The sequence below is a fragment of the Taudactylus pleione genome, unplaced genomic scaffold (genome assembly GCF_031769625.1).
Source record: "Taudactylus pleione unplaced genomic scaffold, aTauple2 ptg000102l, whole genome shotgun sequence".
Classification (NCBI taxonomy): Eukaryota; Metazoa; Chordata; class Amphibia; order Anura; family Myobatrachidae; genus Taudactylus; species Taudactylus pleione.
In genome coordinates, this window is record NW_028284504.1 from 4,024,650 (window position 1) to 4,049,853 (window position 25,204).

At 48.0% G+C, this 25,204-nt stretch overlaps 1 protein-coding gene across 1 annotated transcript in view; it reads right to left on the bottom strand.

Moving 5' to 3' along the window:
- PSMD11 (proteasome 26S subunit, non-ATPase 11) overlaps window positions 1-25,204 on the bottom strand; it is a 64,211-nt gene that overhangs the window by 13,457 nt on the left and 25,550 nt on the right. Inside the window, exons 9-12 of the mRNA XM_088470688.1 lie at window positions 25,136-25,198; window positions 24,839-24,964; window positions 12,378-12,413; window positions 11,138-11,189 (exon numbers count right to left, since the gene is read on the bottom strand). Coding sequence (XP_088326814.1) covers window positions 11,138-11,189; window positions 12,378-12,413; window positions 24,839-24,964; window positions 25,136-25,198 — 277 coding nt within the window. The remainder of the gene's footprint in view (window positions 1-11,137; window positions 11,190-12,377; window positions 12,414-24,838; window positions 24,965-25,135; window positions 25,199-25,204) is intronic.

The following is a 25,204-nucleotide window of genomic DNA, read 5'->3' on the forward strand; positions in this document are numbered from 1 at the left end:
CCCGCGGGACACTGCGTCCCGCGGGTGAGAACGGCTCCCGCGGGCTGTGAGGGCAGGGCGCTTTTTGCCCTCCTCCTGGAGGGCAGGGTGCTTTTTGCCCTCCAGAAGGAGCGCCCCGCTAAAACAGCCTAGCGGGAACGCTACCATAATACACACCATGTTTGGAGGAAAAATGGCACTGCACATCACCCCAAAAACACCATACCAACAGTAGTTGGAGGTGGGAACAACATGGTGTGGGGCTGTTTTTCAGCATACAGTACTGGCATACTTCATATGGGTGAAGGAAGGATGAATATGAATTGAAAAATGTACTGAGACATTCTTGATAAAAATCTGCTGCCTTCTACCAGGATGCTGAGATGAAACGAGGGTGGACATTTCAGCAAGACAATGATCCCAAACACACAGCCAAGGACACTCTCAAATGGTTTCAGAGAAAGAAAATAAAGCTGCTAGAATGGCCCAGCCAGTCACCTGACTTGAATCCAATTGAAAATCTATGGAAAGAACTAAAGATCAGAGGCCCTGATTCAGAGCCGGATGCTCTGAATCAGGGCGTCTTATTTTTTTATGGAGCGGCCTCCTGGCCGCTCGCATTGCTGTGGGTTGCCAGACACAGCTAATGTGAGCGGCCAGGATGATGGTCGCGATGGTCAAGACCATCGGGCTTGCGACGAGACCCTTGTGGCCTCGTGACCGCAAGCCCCAGAGAGCTTTTGGCTCAAACAGAGCCGAAAGCTCTCGCACGGACATCACTTGTGATGTCAGTGGTGCCGCCCCCAGACGGTAGGCGTTCTCATGGAAATGCCTCCATCTGGGCAGCCCCCCCAGCCTGCCGACCAAAGGGGGCGCGCTGTCACTCAACATCGACAGCAGCACGCCCCCTTTGGTACGAGACCTGGAGCAATGGATTGCCCGTCGCTATCTGGGTCTTGCGCATGCGCACAACGGAGCCGGCCGGCTCAGTCATGCGCATGCGCTCTGGTCCATAGACCGGTTGCGAGCGCTCAGCCCAGAGTCTGAATCTGAATCAGGCCCAGAGTTCATTGAAGAGGCCCAGATACACACGTGCATACATACATATATAAAGTGTGGTCCATAAGTGTGGAAACACCCTTATAAAAAGGAAATGAGTAAGGACATATTAATCCATTGTCTACACATATGATATGGGAGTGGAGGAAAACTTTTTAGGGTAGGTCACCAGTATGGAGACCATCTTGAAGTCAGCCATCTTGAATGCAACTCTAATTGTTTAAATAGGAAGGTAGTCATGTGACATATCAAACAGATGTAGAATTTCATAAGCAAAACAATGGTTCTTCGTTTGAAAGTATTTTTATTTATTCTCAAGTTTTAACTAAGTATTCCTTTGCAGGTAGTGCCATTAATGACAATGGTACTAACACAAACAAAATGTGTTGAGATTGTCGATATCTGGAGAACGAAGCACACATGCCCTTGCAAATGATTTCAACCAACGTCACCTTAATAGGCAACCCATTACTCATAGAGCAGTTGCCAAACTCCTTGCCAAATTTAAAGAAAAGGATCAGTTGCAGATAAACCAAAAAGTGGACGACAAAAAAAAGGTTACAGATGAACAACTGCTGTGCTGGCCTCATTTTAAAGAGCCCACAAAGTAGCACTGTCATCTGTCTTGTAAATGTGGGTATATAATCATTAGGGATGAGCGGGTTGGAATTTACTCGGTTCTAAAAACTGCACTTTATTGGCTATCGGCTATCATGTGTTTTGGATAGCCAATAAAATAAATCCGAACTAATCCGAACTTGCAGGAAAGTGGCGATAAGAACAGAGTAAATCCGAATCCGCTCATCCCTAATAATCATACGGTCATTCTGAGAATTTTATCTACACATAAATAGCACCCCTACAAGATTCAGATGTTGCAATACCTGACTGACTATGACCCAGACCATCGGATGGAGCTTGCACACTGGGCAACTCATCTACTTCAACTGAAACCTAATTTTCCACACCAGGTATGGTTTAGTGAGGAGGCAAATTTCTTCTGATCCGGTTATACACATTATGCCGCACAGTAATAGTGCCCAGCATACATTATGCCACGTAGTAGTAGTGCCCCTTGCACTACCCAGTAATGCCCCCTACACATTATGCCACACAGTAATGCCCTTTACAGATTATGCCATATAGTAGTAGTTCCCCATATTCCACACAATAGTAGTGCTCCTTACAAATTACTGCCTTAACTGCATGCCCAGAGCTGGCATAACAAGCCACCAGCATACCTCTTCTAATGTTTATCGGTATGAGATGCCTGCATCTCGAAAGGGTTAACATACCCTCTCCCTACCCCCACCCCAACCCCCCTTTTGGTACCAAACTCCCCACCCCTTCGTAGTGCCTAACACCCCGATACTTACCTCCGGTATCCCGGTGGTCAGGATGACGGTGCCAGGCTTCTGACCAGCGTCAGGATTTCGTCGGCGGTAATAGGAGAGTTGGCATCCAGACCGCTGGGATGCCGAACACATACCATATGTATGTGTAAAATAAATAAAATATAATATAAATATATATATATATATATATATATATAAATATATATAATATGAGATATGGTAAGAAGTTACCTTTGTTATCTCTATTTCTACGAAGTCCATAGGGTTCCACAGGATACCTTGGGGTATGGGTGATGACGTCAGGCATCGGGCACCATAGAGATAAGTTTTCAGCCTCCCAGGATGCACTAGGGTCCCCCTCTTATACCCCGCCCCTGAGCCAAGGCATCTCAGTTACGTACCAAGCTATAGGCCGAAGGAGAAGGAAGAGAGAAAAAAAGATCTGGACACACACAAGAATCACATTCTCACCAGAGGGAGACGGAAAAACCGGTGACCAGAGCAAAGCCCATCTGCAGCACAAGTGTGACAGGGCGGGAGTCCTGTGGAACGCTATGGACTTCGTAGAAATAGAGATAACAAAGGTAAGTTCTTACCATATCTCATTTTCTACATCAGGGTCCATAGGGTAGCCACAGGATACCTTGGGGATGTCCCAAAGCAGTATCCTTTAAGGGTGGGGACGCTCCTGTGCTGAAAGGAGAATCCGCCGCCCGAAGGAAGCATCCTGAGAGGCAAAGGTGTCAAACGTGTAATACCTCACAAAGTTATGGACCGTGGACCATGTGGCAGCCTTGCAGATCTGGACTGCAGAGGCACCACTTCGAGCAGCCCACGAAGGACCCACAGACCTAGTGGAATGAGCCCTCACAGAGGAAGGAACCGGAAGGCCTTCATGAAGATAAGCTTCAGAAATGGTCATACGAATCCAGCCTGCCAAAGTTTGCTTTGAAGCAGGCGAACCCTTTTCACGGAAGCCATAGAGGACAAACAAGGCATCCGACTTCCTAAACGAAGAAGTGCGGTCAACATAAATCCTTAAGGCCCGCACAACGTCCAAAGTGGCCTCACCCACTGAAAGATCAGGTGAGTTAAAAGCCGGCACAACGATTTCCTCGTTGATGTGAAAACTGGAAACAACTTTAGGAAGGAAACCAGGACGAGTGCGCAGCACCGCCCTGTTCCTATGAAAAATCAGAAAAGGGGGTCTACATGAGAGAGCCCCTAAGTCAGAAACACGTCTGGCCGAAGCAATGGCCAGAAGGAAAATAGTTATAGCTGTCAGCCATTTGAGGTCCACTGAGCCCAGTGGTTCAAACGGCGGTCCCTGGAGAGCCCTCAGGACCACAGCTAAATCCCAAGGCGCCACCGGTGGCTGAATTCTGAGAACACCTTGCATAAAGGTGCGCACATCAGGGATTGCAGCAATCCTACGATGGAACCAGACAGACAGGGCAGACACCTGCACCTCCAGAGACGCAAGGCGAAGCCCATGGTCAAGTCCCGCCTGTAGGAAAGCTAACACTCTAGACAGACGGAACTCCCGAGGAGCATAACCTCTCGGCCGACACCACTGGAAGAACGTATGCCACACACGATGGTATATCCTTGCAGAGGATGGTTTCCGAGCCCTTAGCATTGTTTGCACTACAGAGCTGGAAAACCCCCTGGATCTTAACATGGCCGTCTCAACAGCCATGCCGTCAAAGACAGCCGAGTTGGTCCGGGTGAAGACAAGGACCCTGTGACAGGAGGTCCGGGCGTAACGGCAACCGCAGAGGAATGTCCACGGACAGTCCCTGGAGGTCTGAGAACCAGTGCCTCCGGGGCCACGCGGGAGCTATCAACAGGACCGTCCCTCCTTCCTGTTTGAATTTCCGGATTACCCGTGGAAGAAGGAAAAACGGAGGAAACCGATAAGCAAACCGGAACGTCCACCGGACGGACAGAGCATCCACCAGAGACGCCTTTTCATCTCTTGTGCGAGACCCGTACACTGGCAACTTGTTGTTGTGCCGTGACGCCATGAGCTCGATCTCTGGAAGACCCCACCTGTCCACCAGAAGTTGAAAGATGCCCTGGTGCAGAGACCATTCCCCCGGATGAACATCCTGGCGACTGAGAAAGTCCGCCTCCCAGTTTAGGACTCCCGGGATGAATACTGCTGATATGGCCAGGAGATTGCGCTCTGCCCAAACCAGGATTTGGGACACCTCTACGAGAGCCGCCCGACTTCGGGTTCCTCCTTGCCGATTTATGTAGGCCACGGTGGTAGCGTTGTCCGACTGGACCTGTACTGGGTGACCTTGGAGAACCCGATGTGCCTGCTGGAGAGCATTGAAAACCGTGCAGAGCTCCAAGATGTTTATTGGAAGCTCTGCTTCCACCCGAGTCCACCTGCCCTGGAACAAGTGTGGACCCGTGACTGCTCCCCAGCCCCGAAGACTGGAATCCGTTGTCAACAGGACCCAATTCGCCACCCAGAACGGACGACCCTTGTTGAGATGGGTCGTCTGCAACCACCAGGCTAGGGACAGGCGAACCTCCGGAGTGAGCACCATCGTCTGGGATTTTAGACTCTGAGGCAGTCCATTCCATTTGGACAGGATCAATTGCTGCAGAGGTCTGGAGTGCAGAGACACACGCCAATTCTGCAGACAACTGCGCACCCTCAACTGCAAGGCAGAGATCTTTTCCCCCTGTCACAAAGATCCTTTGCTGTCCGGAGTCCAATAAGGCTCCGAGGTGTAGAATCCGCTGAGACGGGATCAGGGTGGACTTCTGCCAGTTTATTAACCAGCTGTGCCGTTGCAGTACCGCAATGGTCAGGTCCAAGTGGCGTAGAAGGAGCTCTGGAGATCCTGCCACCAACAGAAGGTCATCCAAGAACGGCAACATGCGGACTCCCTGCAGCCGCAGGGAAGCCGCCATGACCGCCATCACCTTGGTGAATACACGTGGTGCTGTCGCCAGCCCAAAAGGTAACGTCCGGAACTGGAAGTGGTCGTTGCGGATTGTAAACCTGAGGAACTGTTGATGGCGTAAAAGAATAGGGACATGCAGGTAAGCGTCCTGTATGTCCAACGACACCATGTAAATCCCCAGGTTCCAGCACCAGCATGATGGACCGTAGGGTCTCCATCCGAAACCTCGGCACCCGCAAAGACCTGTTGAGTGCTTTGAGGTTGATGATTGGACGATACGACCCATTGGGTTTCTGCACCAAAACAGATTGGAATAGAAAACCCTGGCCCCTCTGGGAGAATGGAACAGGCACTATAACTCCAGCCTGGAGCATAGTGTGAAAAACCTTCCGCAGTTCCAAGGCTTTGTTCCGGTCTGATGGAAGACCCGTGGTGAAGAATCGAGACGGGGGCCTGTGCCGTAAGGAGAGGGCGTACCCGTTAGAAACCACCTCGAGAACCCAAGTGTCTGTCGTGGTAACCGACCAACACTGGGCGAACTGCAGCAGGCGGCCTCCCACTTTGGGATACCCCAAAGGGAGGCCCGGACCGTCAGGCAGCAGGCTCATCTGGCTTAGGGGCCGGACGTCTGGTACTCTAGGCCTGTTTCCGGGGCTTGGACGATTTTTTGGGGCCAGCCTGACGGGGAAAAGACTGTGCTTTAGGCCTACCCTGGGCCCTGTAAGGCCGACGTACCTGAACTGGAAGGAACTGCAGCAGACGGGAGACATGCAGATTTGGCTGCCGCCAGCGTGGCTACAATTTTGTCCAGATCCAGACCAAATAGGACTCCATTAAAAGGCAAAGCTTCCAAGCCCACTTTGGAATTAGCGTCCGCCTTCCAAGATCGCAACCATAAGGTGCGACGAGCAGCTACAGCTGCCGAAGAAATCCGAGACGCCAGGGTACTGATATCCAAAGCCGCTTCATTGATATAAGTGGCCGAATCCCGGAGATTGCCTATCAACTCGGTCTGTTCAGCCGAACAGTCGGAATCGAAAGACGCCTCCAAACTATCAGCCCAGCGCTCCATAGCTCTGGCTACCCAACAAATGGCCATAGTCGGCCTAGCTGCCCCCCTGCAAGGGAATAGATGGACTTCAGGCAGATCTCCACCTTGCGGTCCGTAGCATCCTTCAAGGAAGACATGGAGGGCATGGGCAATGTGGCACTACGAACTAGGCGTGTCACATGAGAATCCACCTGTGGAGGGGATTTTCACTTAGAAAAATAATTATCCGCAAACGGATAAGCCACCGCCAAGCGTCTCTGAGGCTGATACCGTTTGCCAGGATGTTTCCACGCCTCCTCTAAATGGTCCACTAACTGACCCGAAAGAGGAAACACTGTGGCGTCATCCTTAATATCCTTAAAAAAGGCATATTTAGACTTGGAATATTTAGACTTGCATATTTAGACTTGATTCATCCTCAATCACTAAAGCTGTGCAGACTGCCCAAATAAGTCCAAGAATATACACCTTGGACCTAGCGTCCGATTCTTTAGTACGGAGAGGTTCCTGGTCAGAAAGATCCAGAATCTCCCCATCAACAGACGTCACGTCGTCATCCTCATAAGGAGCGGACAGAGACGCCATCGGCCAGTTATGTGGCCTCAACACAGACTCCCCTTGTAACACGTCCGACAAGTGCTGTACAGAACTTGTCAGTGAATTAACCCACGCAGGCTACTGAGAGACTTGGGGAGGGGAAATAGGGAGGACTGTGGGGTACCATCAATTGTCTCAGGAAACCGTGAATGGGTGACGACACCACTGACTGCTGGGACAATCCCATCTGTGAGAATGCAGGCTGTGGAGCTAACTGGCCCACGAGTGTTGTAAGCGCTTTGGCGAAACAAGCCCAGGGCGGCTCCTGTACTGGAGCCTTGACAGTAATTGGCCGCGCCAATAAATAACACTGCCGACATAGCCCCTCTGCGTTACTCTCCCCCTCCGCTATTGGTACCTTGCATGTAGTACACATAAGCTGGAGAGGAAAGTCACTCTCAGACATGATGATAAGTATGTGACCCCTCTCACTGATTCTTGTTAGTACAGTGTGAGACCACTCTGCAATCACCGCACCGCAAGGGCTTTAGCAGAAAAAGATCAGGGACAGTGAAATGGCTGACAGTAGAAAGTGAAAGTACAGGCAGCAGATGCTAGCAGAAGTCACATACAATGCAAAGAAATCAATTCCTGCACTATCAGCGCTGATTCTCAACTACGCAGACACAGAGCCTGGTAGGACACAGCGCTGCATACACAGACCTTAAGCCAACGGAGGAGAGGTATGGCGCGATGCCACCGATCTTCAGCGTCCAACAGCGCTCACCATGCTTCCAGGAAAGATGGCCACCGAGGAGCAGAGAGAAGGCCGGCCTGGGGGAGGAGCGCTGCCACAGGGCCAGTCAGCAGAGCAGAGAGGGCTGTGTGCAGCGGGGGAGGCACCGGCTGTGTTACAGGGAAGGCGATCTCCCCTGGCATGCATTTAACCCCTGGGACGCCGCAGCGCTACCGCTCAGCCGCGGTCCGCTGTCCCAGGGGGGTAGTGGAAGCGCAGGTTAGGTACCTGGCTCCACGCTGCAGCTAGTCTCCAGGGAGCCCCCTGCCTGGGCACTCTGGACCATGTGTCAGCAGGGTCCCACCGCGGTACCCCGCTGCTTACCTGCTGCCCCTTTGGATCCGGCCATGGTCCCAAATATCTGGGGTCACCGCTAGCTGTGACCCCAGATACTTACCAGCATCCCCGGATCAGTACCGGCGTTCTGGTACCGGTGGGGGTGTAGGGAAGACAGCATAGACGTCAGTACTGACTGTCCATCAGCCACAGCTGCTTTGAAGAAAACTTCAGGGGCTATCTTTAGCCCCCCTCTAACAGGTGCATCCGACTCCGGCCGGCACCAAATGAAACAGATGCCTTGGCTCGGGGGCGGGGTATAGGAGGGGGACCCTAGTGCATCCTGGGAGGCTGAAAACTTAACTCTATGGTGCCCGATGCCTGACGTCATCACCTATACCCCATGGTATCCTGTGGATACCCTATGGACCCTGATGTAGAAATAATAATATATATACAGTCGGGTGCATAAATATTGGGACATTGACAGAATTTTCATATTTTGGCCTCTATTCTCCGCCACAATGGCTTTGAAATGAAACAAACAAGATGTGCTTTAATTGCAGACTTTCAGATTTCATTTGAGGGTAATTACATCCAAATCAGGTGAACGGTGTAGGAATTACAACGGTTTCTATATGTGCCTCCCACTTTTTAAGGGGCCAAAAGTAATGGGACTATCAACTCAAAAGCTATTTCATGGCCAGGTGTGGGCTATCCCCTCGTTATTTCATTTATCAATTAAGCAGGTAAAAGGTCTGGAGTTCATTCTAGGTGTGACACTTGCATTTGGAATCAGTTGCTGTCGACTCTCAATATGAGATCCAAAGAGCAGTCACTATCAGTGAAGCAAGCTATCATTAGGCTGAAAAATCAAAACAATCCCATCAGAGAGATAGCAAAAACATTAGGTGTGGCCAAATCAACTGTTTGGAACATTCTTAAAAAGAAAGAACGCACCGGAGAGCTCAGCAACACCAAAAGACCCGGAAGACAACGGAAAACAATTGTGGTGGATGACAAAAGAATTATTTCCCTGGTGAAGAAAAACTCCTTCACAACAGTTGGCCAAATCAAGATCACTCTTCAGGAGGTAGGTGTATATGTGTCAAAGTCAACAATCAAGAGAAGACATCACAAGAGTGAATATAGAGGGTTCGCACAAGATGTAAACCATTGGTGAGCCACAAAAACAGGAAGATCAGATTAGAGTTTGCCAAACAACATCTAAAAACGCCATTACAGTTCTGGAACAACATCCTATGGACAGATGAGACAAAGATCAACTTGTATCAGAGTGATGGGAAGAGAAGAGTATGGAGAAGGAAAGGAACTGCTCATGATCCAAAACATACCACCTAATCAGTGAAGCCTGGTGGTGGTAGTGTCATGGCGTGGGCATGTATGGCTGCCAATGGAACTGGTTCCCTTGTATTTATTGATGATGTGACTGCTGATAAAAACAGCAGAATGAATTCTGAAGTGTTTCGGGCAATATTATATGCTCATATTCAGTCAAATGCTTCAGAACTCATTGGACGGCGCTTCACAGTGCAGATGGACAATGACCCGAAGCATACTGCAAAAGCAACCAAAGAGTTTTTTAAGGCTAAAAAGTGGAATGTTATCCAATGGCCAAGTCAATCCCCTGACATGAATCCGATTGAGCATGCATTTCACTTGATGAAGACAAAACTGAAGGGAAAATGCCCCAAGAACAAGCAGAAACTGAAGACATTTGCAGTAGAGGCCTGGCAGAGCATCACCAGGGATGAAACCCAGCGTCTGGTGATGTCTATGCGTTCCAGACTTCAGGCTGTAATTGCCTGCAAAGGATTTGCAATAAAGTATTAAAAAGTGAAAGTTAGATTTAGGATCGTTTAGTTTGACCCATTACATTTGGCCCCTAAAAAAGTGGGAGGCACATATAGAAACCGTTGTAATTCCTACACCGTTCACCTGATTTGGATATAATTACCCTCAAATTAAATCTGAAAGTCTGCAGTTACAGCACATCTTGTTTGTTTCATTTCAAAGCCATTGTGGTGGTGAATAGAGGCCAAAATATGAAAATTCTGTCAATGTCAATATTTATGCACCAGACTGTATATAAATCAATCAATGCAGTCAGGCGGCACTCCGATTACATATGAAACATTTGCACAGGGATAAAGAAGAATCACCGACGTTTCGGAGCCATTTATTGCCCCATTATCAAGGTCAATAAATGGCTCAGAAACGTCGGTGATTCTTCTATATTCCTGTGCAAATGTATCTTATTTAATCGGTTTGCCGCCTGACTGGATTTATATTTGGGTCAACTGCTGGTCCTTATTGGAGGGCACCTGAATTATTGTATATCAGGTACTGGGACTGCCACCCGTGGACAGTGTGTGTGTGTGTGTGTGTGTGTGTGTGTGTGTGTGTGTGTGTGTGTGTGTGTGTGTGTGTGTGTGTGTGTGTGTGTGTGTGTGTATATATATATATATATATATATATATATATATATATTACACACACATACAAAGTAACCATAACGTTTTAAGGCACCACATGACAGGGACATCCATGTGCAAAGAGCATTTACCGCTCTGGCTGCCATGTAGTCAACTATATAATGGAAGCTGGGGAAAGAAGTGTGTCTACATAAACACCAAATGACAGTTTACCCCAACAAGGAAGAGAGGATAGAAAACAAAATGGTTGTACAAAGTCTTATTCCTCCAAAATATACTGCAGTTATATGGTCCTCAAAGCTGTGGTTAAATGTAAATATATAACCTTAATAGCGACTCTGTAATAAGAGGAGATCATCAAACCATGGCAATGCTGGCTAGTTCTATGCTTTGAATCAGCTTGTAGTTAAATAAAAATTCTCTGCCACAAAAGTCACATAAGTAGGAGTTTAAGCGCTTTATGTAACAAGTATTTAAATGGCCTCCAGGGAGCAGCCATCTTCTTGATCCCTTATCTCTAGCATGCAGGCTGGGTACTGAGCCTCTGTTAATCCCCTGCACTGATTTGCTAATGAAGTGTGCCCAGATGGCTGTGTATGTCTTGCTCAGACTACATGCACCAACACTTTAAAGCCTTCATGCAAGGTTTGGGGCATGGAAAGTAAGTGAATGTCATTCACAAAGGATTTATTACTACAGCTTACCGTGAAATTTCTTGTCTAGGATCATCTGGGAGAGTTTGCGTTCTACCTCAGGCTGCAAGGAAAAATATTTACACAAATGGGTTCCAACAATAACTACTATATACACAAGTAGTGCTGACTACTATTGTATTCGCCAAATACCAAATAAACAGAACCTGCATCTTAAAGCTGGGCTACAAGTGCAGTAATAGAAGACAACAATACCATCAATGTGTCACCACCTATGCTGCAAGATAAAAAGTTGACACATGTATGTGCCCTTACAAGCAAAGTGATACAGGTTGAGTCTCCCATATCCAAAATGCTTGGGACCAGCGGTATTATGGATATAGGAATATTCTGTATTTTGGAATAATTGCATACCATAATGAAATATCTTGGGAATGGGACCCAAATCTATACACAGAATGCATTTATGTTTTATATACACCTTATACATACAGCCTGCAGGTAATTTTGTACAATATTTTCAATAATTTTGTGGCTAAAACAAAGTTTGTGTACATACATGAAATTCATTTATGTTTCATATACACCTTATACACAAAGCCTGAAGATAATTTTATGCAATATTTTTAATAATTTTATGCCTTAAACAACGTTTGTATACATTGAACTATCAAAAAGCAAAAATTTCAACTATCTCAGTCATGCTAAAAATATTCCGTATTTTGGAATATTTGGATATGGGAGACAACCTGTATCACACCATCCTTAGCCAACTTATCTTAAGAACCAAGAAAAAAGAAAAAATCTCTTGACTGAGTATTTGCAATGCTGATCACTGAAGTGGTACAATGTGCAACATTGAAAATATGTTTGCTAAGTGAACAAATGGACATCAAACCTAAAGTACAATGCTGAGCAACTGTCAGAGCAGCAGCTAAATTTACAGAATGAAGTTACAACACTACATATTTATCAAACATTTCTCACCTTATTTACAAGTAATGCCATATGTTGTCTGACAGTGTAGAAAAATAACAGTCTAATCACATACTAGCCTCCTAAGCTGTGAGGTGAGTGTAGCTTAATAATTAATAACATCTCTGTGAAGTTTAACGCATTGATGCGATCGTAGGCACTTACTAAAATGAGGACCCTTGATGTTGGGTTGCAAGCTGAAATTTTATGATGAAAATATAACCAATACCGCCTATTTCTAGATATATACAAGTCTGCATTAAGAAGGAGACCGACATTAAGAAGAAGACTGACAGCACCTTTTTTTAATGCTCACCTTTGATAGCTTGATGAGACTGGATACATGATCAATCTACAAAGAATAATAAAAGCAGAATTACCGTTTAGAGATTTCTTACAATATTAATCACTAATCTTAAACAAATTTTCATTATATCAATGACAATGAATATATCTGAAAAATAGTGAAATAACACTATGAAATAAATAAATTTATGTCTAACAGGATTTCTGTACTTACCGATAAATCCCTTTCTAAGATTCCATGGGGGAACTGGAGTTTACACTAGGGTATAGACAGGTGATTAATGGCATTTTACATTTTCTGAGGAATACTAGTAGGCTCCTCCCTTTCTATACCGAACTAGCCTCAGATTAACCAAGCCCGAGCAGAGACGGAGAGCAGAGAGAAACATAGGAAAGAAGGAAACAAGAAGGAGGAAGCAGCCAGAAAGCCCAAAGTACCGTAATAAAGTATAGTAAACCACCAAAAACAACAGACACGCTGCAGACAATCAGCATGCAGCTTCAAACATACCAGAGAAGACTGCAGCAATGAACAGCGCAGGGAGAGCGTCAGATGCCCCCCATGGAATCGGAGAAAGGGATTTAGCAGTAAGTACCAAAATCCTATTTTTCCCTTCATCCACTGGGGGACACTGGAGTTTACAATGTGGATGTCCCAAAGCTGTCCTCCAGGGCGGGAAGGCGCTGAGAAACCTGCAGTACCTTGTGACCAAACTCATTCTGTGGACGCAAAGGTATCAAAACGGTACAACTTAACAAAGGTGTGAACTGTGGACCAAGTAGACGCACAGCAGAGCTGAGAAACAGAAGCACCTTGTCTTGCAGTCATTGAGGTCCCAACTGGACCCAAGCTGAGGTTGACCATTGGCTACGTAAGCTGGGTGGATCCACCTGGAAAGGGTCTACTTAGAAGCAGGACAGCCACGTCTTTGAGCATCAGAGCACAAACAAAGAATTTATGAAAGACAGACTTCTAGTGACCAAACCTCATCCAAAGACGGTAAAGAAGCATCTGCAGACGACAGAACTGGTACTGCAATGGGTTGATTAATATGGAAGGCTGAAATTGGAAGTGAGAGCCCAGAATGGAAAAACAGAGGAATCTACTGCAGTTGCCAAATTAGAAGAGTGTGATGGTAAACATCACTGATGTCCATGGAAACAAGAAATTCCTCGGCCTCTAAGCCCGCGGTCACTGAGTGTAGGGATTCCATTTTGAACCAGTGAAACATCAAATTATCATTTAATGATTGGAGATTCAAAACAGGCTGAACTGAACCACCCAGCTTCGGAACGACAAACAGAACGGAATTAAAACCTTGAGCTCGCTGATGCACAGGGACCAAAACTTCTGAGGCAAGAAGCTTGCCTATTGCAACACCCTGTGCTTCTGCAAGGAGACTGACAGGCTGGTAGTGAAACACTGAACTGGGGGAGAAGAAAAAAAAAAAAAACCCAACAACTATCTTGTAACCTTCTCTAGCAAGATTAAGAAACCAAATGTCTTTGAAACAAAATAAGCAAGCTCCCACCATCATGCTGATGGTTTTTTTGTGGGCTTAGGATCGGACTGACGTCCTCTGGTCTTTCCTCCTCTGGCCGTAGACAAGGCACCTCTAAGGTTTAGAATGGAATAAAGAGGGTGCAAGAAAGGAGTGAAAAGACGATCCCGAATGAGTCATAAATGATGAAGGCAAAAAGATACTTTGGCTCTCTGTGACAAGGGCAATCATTTTGTCCAGTTTGGGGAAGGGCCTCCAAGACACGTTTTGACTCCATGTCCGCCTGCCAGGCCCTAAGCCATAGGGCACGGCGTGCGGCCACTGCTGAACCCAAAATCCTGGAATGGCCAGCATCCAAGGCCGAATCTCCCAGATATACTGCTGACTCCCTAATGTACTCAGCTAAGATGTTGGTCAGACTGCTATACATTAGAAAGGAGTCCTTCAACTAATTGTTCCACCCATTTTTCTAGAGCCTTGTTCACCTAAGCACCCACCAGTGCCGGCCTGAGAGAAAACCCAATCGCAATGTAAATGGATTTTAGGGTCGTCTCTAATTTTCTATCCGACCCATCTCTCAATGAAGTAACCCCTGGGACTGGAATAGTCGTCTTATTGGAAAGCCAGGAGACAGACGGATACACCAAAGGTGGAGTTTCCCTCTGAGACCTGTCTATAATCTGAAACGGGACGTGAACAAGTAAGTGCCTGGAATTTTTTTATCCAGATGTTTACAGGCCACGGACAACTGTTCCTCTAACTGAGGGGAAGAGGGAATAGGAACTGAAAGTTTCTTCTTCCGAAACAGCGAAGTTTCCTGCGACTTCGCTGTGTCAGTATCAGAGATCTGTAGCACCTGATGGACAGCCCTAATAAGGGACTCTACCCCCTGGGTATCCCCAAAATCAATATCTGGAGACGAGGCCTCATCCAGATCTGAATCCTCTATAATCTCACCTTCCTCCTCCTGAAAAGAAAAATCTGTAAGATTCATCTCCTGACTGGAGGACCGAAGGGAGTTGTCTCTTATGGGATGGACAGCTAGCAGAACGGTCTGCACTTCTAGATGAAGACACCATCATCCACAATAAGGAAGAAAAGACCTGGACTAAGCCCTGTACAGAGTTTGCTAAACCCTGGTCCCAAGCTGGCTCCGACACCTGAGCAGATGAGACAGATCCCCTCCTGAGGTGCCTGGTCACAGCTGCCGGGAAGCCACCAATTGCTAGAACATGGCTCCAGTTGAAGTAGACATCCAGGAAGGAGTATCAGCAGGAGTAGGGACCAAAGTTGGGGCTGGTCCCTCTGTCTCAAAAGATTCACATACACCCCTCAATCTGAACGTGCATGTGAAAAATATGAGATATGGTAAGAACTTACCTTTGTTATCTCTATTTCTACGAAGTCCATAGGGTTCCACAGGATACCTTGGGGTATAGGTGTGACGTCAGTCATCGGGCACCATAGAGTTAAGCTTTCAGCCTCCCAGGATGCACTAGGGTCCCCCTCCTATACCCCGCCCCCGAGCCAAGGCACCTCAGTTAGTTACCAAGCCATAGGCCGGAGGAGGAGAAGGAAGAGAGAGAAAGAAGATCTGGATACACACAAGAATCACACTCTCACCAGAGGGAGACGGGAAAACCGGTGACCAAACCAAAGCCCATCTGCAGCACAGGTGCGACAGGGCGGGAGTCCTGTGGAACCCTATGGACTTCGTAGAAATAGAGATAACAAAGGTAAGTTCTTACCATATCTCATATTTTCTACTTCAGGGTCCATAGGGTATCCACAGGATACCTTGGGGATGTCCCAAAGCAGTATCCTTTAAGGGTGGGGACGCTCCTGTGCTGAAAGGAGAATCCGCCGCCCGAAGGAAGCATCCTGAGAGGCGAAGGTGTCAAACCTGTAATACCTCACGAAGGTATGGACAGAGGACCACGTAGCAGCCTTGCAGATCTGGACTGCAGAGGCACCACGTCGAGCTGCCCACGAAGGACCCATAGACCTAGTGGAATGAGCCTTCAGAGAAGGAGGAACCGTCAGACCTTCATGAAGATAAGCTTCAGAAATAGCCATACGGATCCAGGCTGCCATAGTTTGCTTTGAAGCAGGCCAACCCTTTTTACGGAAGCCATAGAGGACAAACAAGGCGTCCGACTTCCTAAACGAAGAAGTGCAGTCAAAATAAGTCCTTAATGCCCGCACAACATCCAAAGTGGCCTCACCCACTGAAAGACCAGGTGAGTTAAAGGCCGGAACAACTATTTCCTCGTTAACATGAAACTGGGAAACAACTTTGGGAAGAAATTCAGGCCGAGTGCGGAGCACTGCCCTGTTCCCATGAAAAATCAAGAAAGGGGGTCTACAAGAGAGAGCCCCTAAATCAGAAACACGTCTGGCCGAAGTTATGGCCAGAGGGAAAACAGTCTTAGCTGTTAGCCATTTAAGATCCACTGAGCCCAGTGGTTCAAACTGCGGTCCCTGGAGAGCCCTCAGGACCACAGCCAAATCCCAAGGCGCCACAGGTGGAACAAAGGGCGGCTGAATGCGGAGAACACCTTGCATAAAGGTGCGCACATCCGGGATTGTAGCAATCCTACGGTGAAACCAGACAGACAGGGCCGAAACCTGTACCTTCAAAGAAGCAAGGCGAAGCCCATGATCTAGTCCCGCTTGTAGGAAGGCAAGTATCCTAGACAGACGAAACTCCCGCAGTGCATAACCTCTCGGTCGACACCATTGGAAGAACGTATGCCACACGCGATGGTATATCCTCGCGGACGACGGTTTCCGAGCTCGCAACATGGTATGCACCACAGAGCTGGAAAATCCCCTGGAACTCAACATGGCTGTCTCAACAGCCACACCGTCAAAGACAGCCGAGCCAGGTCCGGGTGAAGACAAGGACCCTGCGACAGAAGGTCCGGTCGTAGCGGCAACCGCAGAGGACTGTCCACGGACAGACCCTGAAGGTCTGAGAACCAGTGCCGTCTGGGCCACGCGGGAGCTATCAACAGGAGAGTCCCTCCTTCCTGTTTGAATTTGCGGATTACCCGTGGAAGAAGGGAAACCGGAGGAAACAGGTATGCGAACCGGAACGTCCACCGGACGGACAGAGCATCCACCAGAGACGCCTCTTCGTCTCTTGTGCGAGACCCGTACACCGGCAACTTGTTGTTGTGCCGGGACACCATGAGGTCGATCTCTGGAAGACCCCACCTGTCCACCAGCAGTTGAAAAACGTCCGGGTGCAGGGACCATTCCCCCGGATGAACGTCCTGGCGACTTAGAAAGTCCGCCTCCCAATTTAGCACTCCCGGGATGAAGACCGCTGATACGGCCGGAAGATTGCGCTCCGCCCATACCAGGATCCGAGACACCTCTACGAGAGCCGCCCGACTTCGGGTTCCTCCTTGCCTGTTTATGTAGGCCACGGTGGTAGCGTTGTCCGACTGGACCTGCACCGGACGACTCTGGAGAACCCGATGTGCCTGCTGGAGAGCATTGAAGACCGCACGGAGTTCCAAGATATTTATTGGAAGCTCCGCTTCTGTCGGCGTCCACCTGCCCTGGAACAAGTGTGGACCCGAAACTGCCCCCCAGCCCCGAAGACTGGCGTCCGTTGTCAACAGGACCCAATTTGGTACCCAGAACGGACGTCCCTTGTTGAGATGGGTCGTCTGCAACCACCAGGCAAGGGACAGGCGAACCTCCGGGGTGAGCACTATGGTCTGGGACTTTAGAGACTGAGGCAGTCCGTTCCACTTGGACAGGATCAGGTGCTGCAGAGGTCTGGAGTGAAACTGGGCATATTCCACCATGTCGAATACCGACACCATGGAGCCCAGTAACCTCATCGCCGAGTGCAGAGACACACGGCAATTCTGCAGACAACTGCGCACCCTCGACTGTAAAGCAGAGATCTTTTCCTCCGTCACAAAGATCCTTTGCTGTCCCGAGTCCAATAAGGCTCCGAGGTGCAGAATCCGCAGAGACGGGATTAGAGTGGACTTCTGCCAGTTGATTAACCAGCCGTGCCGTTGCAGTAGCGCAATGGTCAGGTCCAAGTGGCGTAGAAGGAGCTCTGGAGATCCTGCCACTAATAACAGGTCGTCCAAGTACGGCAACATGCGGACTGCCTGCAGCCGCAGAGAAGCCGCCATGACCGCCATCACCTTGGTGAACACACGCGGTGCTGTCGCCAGGCCAAAAGGTAACGTCCGAAACTGAAAGTGGTCGCTGCGGATTGCAAACCTGAGGAACTGTTGATGGCGCAAAAGAATAGGGACATGCAGGTAAGCGTCCTGTATGTCCAATGACACCATGTAGTCCCCAGGTTCCAGCGCCAGAATGATGGACCGTAGGGTCTCCATCCGAAACTTCGGCACCCGCAAAGACTTGTTGAGAGCTTTGAGGTTGAGAATCGGACGATATGACCCATTGGGTTTCTGCACCAAAAAAAGATTTGAATAGAAACCCTGGCCCCTCTGGGAGAATGGAACAGGCACTATAACTCCAGCCTGGAGCATAGTGTGCAAGACCTTCCGCAGCTTCGTGGCCTTGTTCCGGTCTGATGGTAGACCCGTGGTGAAGATTCGAGCCGGGGGTCTGTGCCGGAAAGAGAGGGCATACCCGTGGGAGACCACCTCGAGAACCCAAGTGTCTGTCGTGGTGACCGACCAACACCGGACGAACTGCAGCAGGCGGCCTCCCACTTTGGGATCCCCCAACGGGAGGCCCGGACCATCAGGCCGCAGGCTTGTCATCAGGCTTAGGGGCCGGACGTCTGGAACTCCATGCCTGCTTCCGGGGCTTGGCCGATTTTTTGGGACCAGCCTGTCGCGGAAAAGACTGTGGTTTGGGCCTGCCCTGGGCCCTATAAGACCGAAAGGACGATGGTCCTGAACCAGAAGGAGCCGCGGCCGACGGGAGACATGCCGATTTGGCTGCCGCCAGCGTGGCCACAATCTTGTCCAGATCTGGACCGAAGAGAACTTCTCCGTTAAAGAGCAACGCCTCCAAACCCTTTTTGGAGTCAGCGTCCGCCTTCCAGGATCGTAACCACAAGGTGCAACGAGCAGCCACCGCTGCTGAAGAAATTCGAGACACCAGTGTACTAATGTCTAAGGCCGCCTCGTTGATATAAGTGGCCGAATCACGGAGATTACCAATCAACTCCGTTTGTTCGGCCGGACAGTCGGAATCAAAGGACGCCTCCAATGAATCCGCCCAGCGCTCCATCGCTCTGGCAACCCAGCAAATGGCCATAGCCGGCCGCCTGCCCCCCCCCGCAAGGGAATAAGCGGACTTCAGGCAGATCTCCACCTTGCGGTCCGTAGCATCCTTAGGGAGGACATGGATGGCATCGGCAATGTGGCACTACGGACAAGACGTGTCACATGAGAATCCACCTGTGGAGGGGATTACCACTTAGCAAAATAATTATCCGCGAATGGAAAAGCCACCGCCAGGCGCCTCTGCGGCTGGTATCGCTTGCCAGGCTGTTTCCACGCCTCCTCTAAATGGTCCATTAACTGACCCGAAAGAGGAAAGACTGTGGCGTCACCCTTCTCATCCTTAAAAAAGGCATACTTGGATTTAGCAGCTGGGGGAACTTCGTCCTCAATCACCAAGGCTGTGCGGACTGCCCGAATAAGTCCAGGAATATATACCTTGGACCTAGCGTCAGCGTCCTTAGTATGGAGAGGTTCCTGATCGTAAGGATCCAGAATCTCCCCATCATCAGACGTCCCTTCGTCATCCTCATAAGGAGCCGACAGAGACGCCACCGGCCGTTTATGTGGCCGCATCACAGTCTCCCCCTGCAACACATCCGACAAGTGCTGTACAGAACTCGTCAAGGAGTTAACCCACGCCGGCTCCTGAGAAACCGGGAGAGGGGAAATAGGGAGACTGCGGGGTACCACCAATTGTCTTTGGAAACCCTGCATGGGTGACGACACCACTGACTGCTGGGACAAACCCATCTGTGTAAACGCGGGCTGCGGAGCTAACTGGCCCAATAAGGTTGTAAGCGCCTGAGCGAAACAAGCCCAGGGTGGCTCCTGTACCGGTGCTGTAACCATAATAGGCCGCGCCATTGAAAACGCTGCCGGCAGAGGCCCTCCGCGCTACCCTCCCCCTCCGCTAAAGGTACTTTACACGTAGTACACTGTAGCCGGAGAGGAAAATCACTTTCAGACATGATGGTACTAAGTATGTGACCCCTCTCACCAATTGTATTTTAAAGAGGTGAGAGACCACCCTGCAGCACCGCACCGCAAGGGCTTAGCAGAAAGAACAGGGACAGTAATAAAGCTGACAGTCAGAATAGAAGATACAGGCAGCAGCGCTAGCACAGTCACATACAATGCAAAGAAAATCAATTCCTGCACTAACCAGCGCTGATCACTCAACTACGCAGACACAGGGTCTGGTAGGACACAGCGCTGCATACACAGACCTGACCACAGTGGAGGAGAGGTATGCGGGGGGACCCAGACCAAGATGCTTCCTTCCAGGCTTCCATCAGCGTTCACCATGCATTCAGGAAGATGGCCGCCGAGGAGCAGAGAGGAGGCAGGCTTGGGGGAGGAGCGCTGCCACAGGGCCAGTCGGCAGAGTGCAGAGAGGGCTGTGTGCAGCGGGGGAGGCGCCGGCTGTGAGACAGGGAAGGCGCGCTCCCCTGGCATGCATTTAACCCCCGGGACGCCGCAGCGCTACCGCTCTGCTGCGGTCCGCTGTCCCAGGGGGGTAGTGGAAGCGCAGGTTCTAACCTGGCTCCACGCTGCAGCCAGTCCCCAGGGAGCCCCCTGCCTGGGGACTCTGGACCATGTAACAGCGGGGACCCACCGCGGGACCCCGCTGCTTACCTTGCTGTCCCCCTTGAATCCGGCCATGGTCCGTAACATCTGGGGTCACCGCTAGCTGTGACCCCAGATGCTCACCAGCATCCCAGCGTTCTGGTACCGGCGGGGGTGTAGGGAAGACAGCATGGACGTCAGGACTGACTGTCCATGCTGTACATCCAGATGTGCAGCCACAGCTGCATGCAGAAAAGCTTCAGGGGCTCTTCTTAGCCCCCACTCCAACAGGTGCACCTGACTCCGGCCGGGCACCAAACTAAACTGAGGTGCCTTGGCTCGGGGGCGGGGTATAGGAGGGGGACCCTAGTGCATCCTGGGAGGCTGAAAGCTTAACTCTATGGTGCCCGATGACTGACGTCACACCTATACCCCAAGGTATCCTGTGGATACCCTATGGACCCTGAAGTAGAAATATCTTTTTGCACTTTGAGCTGGCAAAAGCCTTCTGGGAGGCAATCCCCTTATCTAAAGAGGTTGGAACTGAAGTACAATTTCCTGCCATCTGTTCTGCACACTAAGCTGGCAAATGACTAGGGAGAGCAGGGGAGAGACACTGCAGATACTCCACATACTTCAAATCAAACAATGAAAATCAGAGCACACAGGTTTCTTGTCTAGTCAATGAGAAAATGCAGACAGTACAGAGAGAAAAAGGCACAATAGCAGCTTATAGAGAGGAATGAGTGACACATAGGGGAGCTATCATCACTCAATTTAGAAGAGGCTGTAGCCCATGCACTCCTGCACCTTCACAACCCCATAGTGCCACCCCCGACCCCGCTATAGGGGAGGAGGAGTGCTGTCAGCTAAACCGCTGTCTTCAGGGAGCTGCTGTAGTGTGCATGCAGACGCACGCCAGAGGAAGAGAGGCAGAGTCTGCATCCTTTCTGTGCTTCCAGGACTCCGATACTACATAGCAAGTCTGCCGGTGAAGCTCTCCAGTGAAGTGTAGTAAAAATAAATTGAAAAAAGTTAAATGGCTGATGACAGCCCTAACAAGCACACGGCTCCCTCGGCCGCTTCATCTAAACTGAAGTCAACTTCTATTCCTCAGAATATTTCAAGTGCCAGCTCCACTCATCACCAGTCTATACCCCAGTGTCCCCCAATGGATGAAGGAGAAAATATCAGTATCACTGGTTGTCTGATGTCACACTGTTCTTTAAACACTATCTTTTTTAGACATGACTTGTGCACATGTAATAAGATTTGGACCAGTGCAAGAATGTATAAGAGACATATGGTCAACAACCTGCTGGACAAGACGTCATGGTCTATTCCTGGTTAAAGTGGTGTAAATAAAAGTAGAAACTACACTTAGGGTGGGTACACAACTGAACGACTGGCAATTGTGCCGATGTTCTATATACTGTATAGGCAATATTAATGAATAACAGTGTATATAAATGAACAGTGTTCATACATTCTATATATAGGAAATATTAAAGCCACAGAAATAATGCAAACAATTTATTTTTGCATTCTTTCAGTGGCTTTAATATTGCCTATATATAGAATGTATGAACACTTATTCATTTATATACATTGTTATTAAATTGTGTCATATTTTATATATAAAAGTGTTCTTTTGTATAATATTAATTATTTTATTTAGCCCCAATATCTCCCTATGTGAGGTTGAGACAGGATTTACTGCGGTCTGCACTGGCTGCACTGTTCAGATAGTGGCAATTATTGAGAAGAGCCCTGCATTGGCACGACAGTGAAAGTTGCCATACAGACACCGCAATATCTTAAATACACCATCAGGATGATGTCCTTTTTCCTGATTGCAGCACCTTCTCCTTTGCAGGCTTTGCGGAGTGGAAAATCCAATAGAAATATCAGGCAGCCATTCCTCAGCAGTGCAGGAGCTGTGCAGCGTTCTGGGGAAAATCTGCTACATAGCCTTTAATTTATTTTGCTCTATACTATATACTGTGTCTGATTGTGGTTGTTCATGCTCTTCTTTACATTCCTGAGATTCACACTTTTCTTCAGGGGGATCTCCAAACTCCACGTATCCATCTTACTCCAGTTATTCCATGACATTTAAACTTTCTCTTCAGCTTTACAGAAACCATAATTTAAACCTATTGCTCCATTGACTTTAAAAGGTCCTATTGTGGAAAATGGGAGATTTACTAAAGCTTCTAAAAACTAAAAGTGGTGGTGCTGCCGACCAACCAATCAGATTTTAGCTATCATTTCTCTATTGAATCCTAGAAAATTATGGACAATCTGATTGGTTGCTATGTCAAACACTTCCACTTGTCTGTCTAAAAAGCTTTAGTAAATCTACCCTGGGTCTTTTTTTATTTTATTTTTGTACTAGCTATTGCCTCTTCATGCAAGTAAGGTGTCAAACGGCTGCCCTCTCTTGCAGATCATCATATCTGGTTTTGCCTTTGTGGAGACAAAATTATATCTGAACCAGGTTATGTTCTCCCTGCTCTTGGTCATAATCTAGCCTCGGGAAGTAAAGAATTTCTGTGCTTCCTGGATATGATCAGTGCTTTCCAGGCCTACAAGACTGATAGCCTCCTCGTTTTTATGACACACACACACACAAAGGTCAGCAAGAAAATAGATGGTGGTAATATGGATTACAACCACCATGTATCTCAAAGAAAGCTCTGGTTCCACATACCATTTGAGTCCATTCTGCAAGATCGATCAGCGCCTCCTGTTCAGCATTGCTTCAAGCCTCAGCAAAACAGTTGTGCCAGATGGCAACCTGGTCCTCAAACTATACTTTTACTAAATTTGACAGATTGCATCCACAGATGCCAGTTTTTGGTGGAATGCTGAGTTTGCAGTATTCTCTGAACATACCCTTCCCTTGGGGCAGCTTTAAAATATCATCAAGGTAAGCAGAGTCCCCCAAAGTGGATGAATGAGAGGAATTGCTACATTTAATCTTAAAATGACAAAACTAGCAAAGTTGAGGATTCCCCACGAAATGTTAAGCTTTGTGTGTTTTTGTTCAATTTAAACAAATGTAAAAATGTTTATCTTCCAGATAAGTCTAGCTATCTCAGTACACTGTAAAGTATCTCTACTTGTGCTGTAGGATACTTTTCAATCTGTAAGAGAACACGCCAAGAGGTTTCATGATCACAAGTATTCAATTGGGAACCATCCTCTTATTCCTTACCCCAGTGGTTACCAAACTTTCTTATGTCACTATGCCCTGGAGCATCAGCAGTTTTTTCACAGCACCCTTAGGCTTAAATGTTTCTTATTGAGAAATGCAGCAAAAATTATTAACTTGAGTAAATTGTGTTTACTTGTCAAACATAGGTTCACTTATGTGGGGGTGGAAAGGGTGATGCTTCAGTTTGCCCACACGTTTTATGATAGGTAGTCACCAGCACTGGTTTTACCTATCACATGGACCATAAATAATTTGATTAGGTCTTGGACCACCAATCCTTGGCACCACTACAAGTGCCGCACGGCACCTAGTTTGGGAGCCACTGCCGTACCCCATGTTTTACTTTTATGGATTTTTTCCTCTGTTGACCTAAATGAAGTTTTAGCTATTTAAGTATACCATTTCCAATAGGAAAATATAGAGGCCATCCTATAAACAAATAACCTGATATTGGGGTCCTGCAACTTCATGAGCATTCATTTTGCATTGATTCGTGAAGTAGAGGTATTGCCCAAATGACAAAGTAATTATGGATTAATTATTGCTTTACTGAATACTGAAACATTCAAAGAATAAACGCTTGGAAAAGAATGCTGCTGAGTACAAAAACATTGCATAGAGAACATATTTACTATGTGAGGCATACGCATCCCTCCATGTCCACAGTGCTACCAGCATAACTTATCGATGGTAATATTCAGACATTGAGTATTCCTTATTTTATTACAATGCAGAAAACTAAGTCTATATATAAAGCTGGCGCTATCCACCCTTTTCTGAACAACATTTTTACTATCTAACATATTGAGCGCTGCAGCTCTAACGAATGCATGAAAAATACTACTCCCGCCCCCCCTCCCCAGCCTAAAAAAAAAAAAATCCCATTACTTAACGACATGTGGGAACTGTTCCCCAGACTGTGCTCCCTGTGGCTCCCAACTCTTACCTGTACTCTGGAGAAGGGTTCAATAACTCGGATAAGGTTCTGTTCCAACAAGTTGTCATAAAGTTTGGCCAGGTGGGTGCTAATAATTGGGTCCTCCCGCAACTCTGCCTTGTAATCTGTCAGTGCCTGTAGCAGGAGCCATGCAGTAATGAAAAGGTTATGAAGGTGTATTTTTCAAGTATACAGTCATCCAGCTTAGTAAAAACCAAAAAAAATAAAATAAATTATGTACAAGATAACTTTTCATGAAAGATCAGACTTGTTACCAAACTCTTTGTCTGCTGAGTATTATCTTACCTTCTCAAAATTGGCAAGGGAGCGGTTCTTACTGGCTTGGGCCACACATTTCAATGCTTCTGTCTGCAA